Here is an 8,459-nt window from a genome sequence, read left to right as displayed (position 1 = left end):
GAAGCCCCTCTTTTTAAAGGCTCTCCTTTTCTTTTATTTTTTTTTCATTTCGCATTTCCTTGTCGTGTTTCGTCTGTTGTTATTGTTGTTCATCGTTCAATCTCATCTTCACAGAATCGTCATCTTTTCGATCCCTCAACCTTTTAACTGTAAGTCATCTCTGTATCACTATATCTTAATCTCAAACCCTAAATTTCCAATTACGCCATTCGATGTTTTTTTTTCTTGTCCTTCTTCTTTTAATATCCCTGATTTATGTTCCTCATTCTGAATTTTACAAAGTCTCGATTGATCTTTTTTGTTTGTTTGTTTCTTTTTTATTGATTATGTTGAATTGCATGTAGGTAATTATTGATTAGGTTTTGAATTGGGAATTTCGATTGTTGATTTTGTTGGAATATTTGATTAGGTGGATTCACTGTCTTGATTGGTTTACTAAGCGGTCGAGATATATTTTTGTGATTGTATTTTTGTTTTCTTGAAAAGGTTTATATTAGTAAAGTAGGAAATGAGGATTTCTAGTGTTTGGTTTGCGGTTTACCTGAATGAAGGTTGAGATTTTGATTTTGGTACTATTTTTTGTGTATTTAGATTGGTATTTTTTAGGGTTTCGATCATTGTAATAGTAATGTAATGGTAAAATGGAATGTGAAGAAGAAAAAAATTAATAATTACTTTGGTATTTTAATTGAGGTTTCACTGATGCCGTCTCTTAAAGTATTGCTTTTTTTTTTGGTTATGTGATTGTTTATTTGTTTTGGGGGTTCAGGAAATCATGAGTGACGCAGGAGAAAGGACCTGCCCCCTTTGCGCAGAGGAGATGGATTTGACCGATCAGCAGCTCAAGCCTTGCAAATGTGGTTACGAGGTCTGAAGCAGTTTACTCTTTTCATTTTCTTTCTTACATTTTCTTGGCAATTCAAATCACAAACAAGAAATAAAAAATTAAACAAAAAGTGAGAATGTGGGAAAAAGGTGGAGATTTAATGTCCATCATTGGTCTAATCTCTATTGATCTTCGTGGCAGATATGTGTTTGGTGTTGGCATCATATAATGGATATGGCTGAGAAGGATAAGACTGAGGGGAGGTGCCCAGCGTGTCGTAGCGCTTATGATAAGGAAAAAATTGTAGGGATGGCAGCTAACTGTGAGAGGTCAAGCTCCCACACATCTTATTCTTGTAAAAGTATTGAAATGTTTGCTTTGCCAGTCTCATACAAATAGGTTTTTTCCCTCTATCTGAGCAGGTTGGTTGCTGAAATTAATTCGGGGAGAAAAACGAAGTCACAAAAGGCAAAGACTAAATCATCTGAAGTAAGGAAGCAACTGAGCAATGTGCGAGTCATCCAAAGGAATCTTGTTTACATAGTTGGGCTACCGCTTAATCTGGCAGATGAAGACGTGCGCTCTCATTCTATCCATTGTGTGTGCATTTCTATCTAACTGTTATGCTTTTATAAAGACTAAACCGGTATACCTTTTTTGCAGCTTCTCCAACGCCGAGAATATTTTGGTCAATATGGTAAAGTTCTAAAAGTATCCATGTCTAGGACTGCTGCTGGTACCATCCAGCAATTTCCAAACAATACATGTAGTGTGTAAGTGCAGAAATATCTTGTATTAGGTTATAGTTTTTCAAATGTTAAGGCATTATTATTTTGCTTGCTAAATCTTTAGTAGAAGCATTTTGTTTCATATATTTAGATTTCTTCAGAAAGGAAGAAAATCTATTTATTATATTAAAGATTTTTGTCTTCTTGCCTTTTTGATGGTTATCTGTTATTAGTATTTTTCATTTTCAACTTACATTTGTTTTCCCTGTTTACAGATATATTACTTACTCAAAAGAGGAGGAAGCAATTCGTTGTATCCAATCTGTACATGTGTTTGTCTTGGATGGCAAACCATTAAAGTATGGGAACTTTCTTCTGGAGTTTTTCTTTTGTTAATGGTTGGATGCATAGCTGTTCTTGGTTATAATCTCAAATATTTGGAATATATATTTCAGGGCATGCTTTGGTACAACAAAGTATTGTCATGCATGGCTGAGAAATATGGTATGCTTAGAAGTGTTTTCTGTTCATTTTTCTTTGAGTTGAAAATTTTATTTATTATGTAGAAAGTAATATATCAAATGTAATTGAATAATTTTTGGGTTGGTTTTCAGCCTTGCAGCAATCCTGATTGTCTATATTTGCACGAGATTGGTTCTCAAGAGGATAGTTTCACAAAAGATGAGATTATATCAGCATACACAAGGTATATTCATTTTGAGTTAGCTACTCCGTTATAGCTGTCATCTCTTTCTTTTATTTTCTTTATTTAGTTCATTTTTGTTGAGCTTGCATGTAACATTTTTTGTGAGATAAAGGAAACCAATTTGAAGATGTTTTCTATTTCAAATAAATGCATGTATGCATCAGCTATAACACATTGTTCTTTTGTTAGAAAGGCTAATTAGAGCCGTCATATGAAAATGTAGTGATATAGTAGCCCGCCCATTCCAAAGATTGCTATCTATCTCATATGCAAGTAGTAAATGAAGATAGAATGCCGTTAATTACCGGAAAGCTTACTCCTGCAAAGGACTTTTTGGGACCTTTTATTTCTTTGTCTTTTGGATTATCCCATTATTGAGATAACGTTTCAAATGATTATCTTTCTTCTCATTGCTGCTTTCTGGATTCTCAACATTTCTTTTGTGATTTTAATGGTTCTCTCTTTGTTTCATTCTATAAAAATGGGTCAACTACTACAATCCTTTCTATCTAAATCTGAGTTTCAAATTAAAATTTGGATCTGTTGAATCTACTTTGAACTTTTTATTGCAACATTCCAATTCTTAGCATGCTTTCTGGGTTCTCCTTGAGCTTTTTTGTAATTTCTTCTCTTGGTTGAATAAAAAAACTAAGTTGTTTAAATGAGTAGGGTTCAACAAATAACTGGTACAACAAACAATATGCAACGGCGTGCTGGGACTACGTTACCTCCCCCGGTGGATGATTATTGCCCCAACAGTTCTGCTTCTACAGGAAAACCCATTTCTGAAAATGCTCCTAATGTAAGTTCATGTCATTCTACTCCCAAACAAAAACAGCTAGTTATATTTTTACCTATTAATTTAGGAAAATTGCTAAATTGTGCTCTACTTGCTAGCACTTCTTCTCCACACTTATTAGTAGTGCGATTGTTTTTATCTTGGGTGATTGAAAGAATAATTTTTTCAAACAGTAGGGTGGGTGGAGATGGGTATGGGTTAAAGCAACATGTATGCTTGGCTTCTGCACCTGACTTAGGCTGTGATTTTGTATATGGTACAGAATATGGTATTGAGCAGTCAAAAAGATTCTCCCTCAAATGGAAGCACTGGTAGATCTATTGGTCTTCCTGCTGGAGCCTCATGGTATGTCTTTTTGGTGTTCTCTTACACTTTGTCACTTTTATTTTGTGGTGCTAAAAGTCTGAATGTTCTGGCAGGGGAATGCGTGCTTTAAATCAGCCACAATCGGCCAGTTTAACATGTTCAAATGGACCTTCTAAGCAGAAATCTGATACAGTTAGCAGCACGTTACCATTTCTATCTGCAGTAATGAACACAAATCGGGCTTTTGCATTACATGATGATGCTAAAAAGAACCTGTCTGAGGAGATTGATGTTATGTATTTGAAGGGTAAACCTGATTCTTTAGAACAAAATACTGTTTTAGATTCTCGAACTACTGCTCCAGAGAAACCTTCTTCACCTGATGGAGTTCCTACTTCTAAATCATTAAGCAGCCAGATATCTTGTCCTCCAGTATCCAGTTATAATGACCCGAGCTCTTATACACAATCAACTGTTACAAGCTCTATCTTTGACCATGGTGGGAAGTCTTTTATTTCCTCCAGTGAGAAAGGAAGGAGTATGTCCTCTACTGATGGGGAGATACAGAGCTTGTGCTCTGATGTTGCATCCTTGACCTCAGATAGGAATGTCGCGAATGGACATTTAAATGTAGTTAGACCTAGCAGTTCAGCTTCCGATCATGGATCAAACAGCTCTTCTAGCAGTCAGGGGTTACAGCAATGTTGTACTGAGCACTACCGGGAACCTTTAAGTTCCACATCCCTTGGGAGATCTGCAACATCTCCCGATAGGGTGTCTGTTTCGAAAGAGCAGTCTGATTGGAGAATTGTTACTCAAACTCAAGCAGTGGCAAGTTCAAGTTCTGAAATTGAGGAAGACATATTGTCTTTTGATAATCAAAGACTCAAGGATCCAGAAGTTATTAGCCGTTCAAATTATATGCCTAATTCACCAATTTCACTGCATTTATCAAATGTTTCTAGGTCCCATTCTTTCCAAAATGGTGATGCTTGTGGTGCTGTTAGTTCGAATGCTGATGCTTTCTTTGTAGATAATCAAGTTAGTGCTAGTTTACATCTTCATGGATCAAGTGTTTCATCTTTATCAAATAGATACCCTCAGAAGTACTTAAGTAGTAGTATTGGTTCTGGTATTACCACTGAAGGCAACCTTCTGGTTTCAAATCAAGAGAAAGGGAAACAGATGGGAAGATTCCTTGGTAATGCTAAGAGCAACACTTCCAAAGATACAGGGGAGAACAGCATAATTTCAAACATATTGTCATTAGATTTTGATACATGGGATGAGTCCCTTACTTCACCTCAGAAATTGGCTAAACTGTTGGGTGACACTGACCAGCAGCAGCCCAATTCTCTCAAATTATCTAGCTCTGGGAAGGCTCTGAATGGCAGTCAGTCCAGATTCTCATTTGCAAGACAGGAAGATTCTAGTTATCATCCTTTTGGTGTTGAGTCCTCGTTTAGTGTTTTTGGGCAAATGCCACAGAACCACATTTCTAGCCAAGATTTTGCTGAAAGCAGGGATCTCTATCTGAATGCATTTGGAATTTCTAATGGGTTTTCTCCAAGTAGTTTTGATGAATATGAGAAGTTTACTGGCAGTCCTTCACTTTTCTCTTCTAATAAGCTTTCTGGTGAGTTTCTAGGAATTTACTCTGCTCCTCTCATAGTTCAATGCTGCTACTTATTACACTTGCTGTCAGAATGTTAAGTGGTATCTGGTTTCTTGCAATTTTGATCATGCAACAAGCATGTTCATAATGTGATCTTTAACATCATTAAAGATAAATTAGTTTGTTATCAATTGATGTGTTTTCTTTGTTTTATAATTTTGTATGAACAGTTCTGTCTTTATCTTCATCTGAAATTTGTTTTTTATGACTTCAAAGTACCCCCAAGCGACTTGGTTCAACTTTTCTGTCTGTATTGAGCATTTTGTTGAAGTTTTTTGTCGATTAAGTTTATACTGATCCTTTTATCAACGGTTCATGGCAGTTTCAAGAGCTCAAGTGTCAGCCCCACCTGGATTCTCTGTTCCTAGCAGGGCTCCACCTCCAGGCTTTTCTTCTCATGAGAGAGTAGACCACAGTTTTGACACACCCGGTAGGTTCCCTTTTAATTTTTGGCTTGCACTCTTTAGGTGTTTCATTGCCTGCAAATTGATGCCAACTGTTCTTTTCTTTTTCAGGAAATCACTTGATGGACTCTTCATCCCTGTTACGAAATTCGTATCTGGCTCCAGTTAGTGGTGGTTTTGGTGGCGCCGAGGATGTAGAATTTATGGATCCAGCAATTTTGGCAGTTGGTAAGGGTAGACATCAAGGAGGGCTCAACAATTCAGGCTTAGATATTAGATCAAATTTTCCTCCACAGTTTAGTCCCTACGAAAATGAAGCCAGAGTTCAGCTATTGATGCAGAGATCTCTTTCTCCTCATCAGAACCTAAGACACGATGTCGGGGATAGCTTTTCTTCACTTAATGAATCTTATGAACTTTCTTCTAGGCTAATGGGTCAATCACAAGTGAACAATATATCCCCATATGCACAGTTGCCTCTCCAACAGTCGAGGAATTCACATATGTCAAATGGGCTTCATTGGGATGGATGGAATGAGGTCCAAGGTGGAAACAGTGCTGGCATCGCTGAGCTCCTAAGAAACGAGAGATTGGGATTTAACAAGTTTTATTCTGGTTATGAAGATTCAAAGTACAGGATGGGTGATCTGTATAACAGAACATTCGGGATGTAATTGTTGTCAGAATACTCTTTTTTGACAATGCTTAACCAGAAGAGCAACTTCATGCAATATTGGCCTCATGTTGAGGATAGCATATGTTGACTTGTAAGTGGTCCCCTTTAGCAGCCTCATGAAGAATCAAAAACTTCCAACAAGTTAGGCGAATACACGGTGACTGCAAATGAGCAGGTAACATTGAACTAGAAATAGTTGTAGATATTTCCGCATGCGGGAAAAGTATCATGGAGGCCCTTGTATTAGGAGTCAAATTGCATTTGGCCCCATTTAGTAAAAAAAATGAGCAAATTAGTCATTATACATTGGATTAAAAAGTAAAGTGATACTTTTGTTAATAATTCCATTCATTTTTATTGGTAAAAATTGGTCCCTATACGGCAGAATGAGGTACACGAGGCACGTCACATGGAACTATTTAGTTATTTTGTCATTCACGCTAGCAGTAAAAATAAATGAGATTTTTAACAAAAAAGATTAGTTTACTCTTTAATGTAGCATACATGACCTAATTTGCTCATATTTTTAGTAAAGAGGGCAAAATGTAATCTGATTCCTAATTCAGGGGCCTTCATGGTACTTTTACCTTACGCATGCATGTTTTGAATGTTTGAATAGTTTATATCATGTGTTAATATAGGTCCAGGTTTCCTTGAATATTTTTGCAGGCGAACTGAACTTCTGCAATGGCTATTGCTTGATGTATCATGTGTTAATTTGATTGCACCGCAGAGTGCTTGCGGTATACGATCTTATCAACTAACTGCCAGGTTGGTTCTCTCCCTATGCTGATCAATACACACCCCGAAAGTAAAATATGGTGGTTGCTCATGCTCCGACTGGAACCCAGTTTTACTTTTTTTGTTCAAGGATCAATGAAGTTGATTGATGGTGTATATAGAGTTAGCATATTGTTTGTGTTTCAGAGATGGATTTACTGTGGTGTCTGAGCTGGCCACCATTAAAACCTCTAAAACTACATTTTTTGTTTGGTAGTGTTTCGTTATGCAAAGTACAAGAAGAGCTACTTTTGAAGGGAAGTAATAATAGTGTTCATTTTTCGGATTATTATACTAAGCAGGTCTAAGATGATGTCATGTTTTTTTATGGTATAGTATAATAATAAAATAATAGAAATCCTAGATCTCTTGTACAAACATTTCAGACCCTCAATTGTGAAGTGTGAACATTTTTGTAAGGCATATTTGTGCTTTTGTTTTTACAATTGTTGAAATGCAAATTTATGCGGTTATTATAGTGGGTTTTTTCATTCGTTTACATTTTGATTTTATTTTGTAGTTTGAATATATACTCATAAAGAATAATGTAAATATTCAATTTTTTCCGTACAAATCACACGTTGGTTTGTGTTTCTGATTTCAGACTAGCTAGAAGCATCATAACATTGAATGTTGTTTTATGACGATTGATAAAACGAAATTTGGAGGTAAACTTGTTTGTGTATCTATTAACTTTTTTTGATCATTGGCTGTCATATAAGAGATGTTATTTTCGGCTCTTCCAAGTATATTCAGAAAATTATCGAGTTGAGTTGAAGCTCAAATAAGTCAAACTATCGATTGAACCTTATAACAAACATCATAATACTCAATTAGAACAATTTGTGAATCAAACCGATCTTTTTAATATATTTTTATATATTAAACATGTGACAACCTGTGGTCCTCATGTTAATGGTTTCAAGGATCATGGAAGGACAACACAAGTAAACTTTAGAGATAATATTATTAAGAAAAGTAACCATAAACTTCAAACATGAACGGTAAAATAAATATGTATATACTAAATATATGTAGGATTTATAATTCATTTTAAATAAAATTTTAGTATTTTTTAAACAATCAAACAAAGCCTTGATCTAATCCATTAGCACCTACTGTCCTCCACAATAATTCATATATATATTTTTCCACTGTATCTTACTGAGGAAGTAAATTAATGACCCACGTAATTGAATTCAACACTCCATCGCTATATATATCACCCACTCTCTTCATTCCATATCAAAATTTACACTGTTTTTTTTCCTCTTCAAAAATCTCATCTTTAAACCCCTTTTGTTCCCTTAATTATTTTGAATCAATACCCACTTCATTTTTTTAAAATTTTATCTTCACAGAACTAAATAAAAAACCCAAAACAAAATCAAAATCCCATTTTTTTTTCATTACAAGAACCAAAAACAAAGTTGTTTCCTCTGTTTTTCCCGTGTTTCTTCAAAGATGACCCAAAAAATTTGCCACCAAAAAGAGGCCAAATTAAGATCAATATAATCAAAGGCTTCTTTAAATATTCTATGAAAATTTTGTCCATGGAT

The 8,459-nt window shown here is 35.4% G+C and overlaps 1 protein-coding gene across 2 annotated transcripts; it reads left to right on the top strand.

The window, feature by feature from the left end:
* On the top strand, positions 1-7,378 carry LOC107931182 (uncharacterized). 2 transcript variants are annotated; one of them, XM_041109670.1, is made up of 14 exons: positions 1-149; positions 770-868; positions 1,028-1,155; positions 1,249-1,402; positions 1,490-1,599; positions 1,830-1,913; positions 2,010-2,058; positions 2,169-2,260; positions 2,930-3,062; positions 3,322-3,404; positions 3,479-5,001; positions 5,363-5,470; positions 5,556-6,295; positions 6,790-7,378. In XM_041109670.1, exons 2-13 carry the CDS (start codon positions 776-778, stop codon positions 6,116-6,118), a joined length of 3,120 nt encoding a protein of 1,039 aa, XP_040965604.1. In that variant the 5' UTR covers positions 1-149; positions 770-775; the 3' UTR covers positions 6,119-6,295; positions 6,790-7,378. The 2 variants fall into 2 exon arrangements, with proteins under 2 accessions (XP_040965604.1, XP_040965605.1); XM_041109671.1 differs by having other exon boundaries at positions 6,768-7,378.
* The last annotated feature ends 1,081 nt before the right edge of the window (positions 7,379-8,459 follow it).

This window comes from Gossypium hirsutum, chromosome D13 (genome assembly GCF_007990345.1).
Source record: "Gossypium hirsutum isolate 1008001.06 chromosome D13, Gossypium_hirsutum_v2.1, whole genome shotgun sequence".
In the NCBI taxonomy this organism is placed as follows: domain Eukaryota; kingdom Viridiplantae; phylum Streptophyta; class Magnoliopsida; order Malvales; family Malvaceae; genus Gossypium; species Gossypium hirsutum.
Note: the sequence above shows the minus strand (reverse complement) of the source record. Positions and strands in the feature narration are given on the sequence as shown.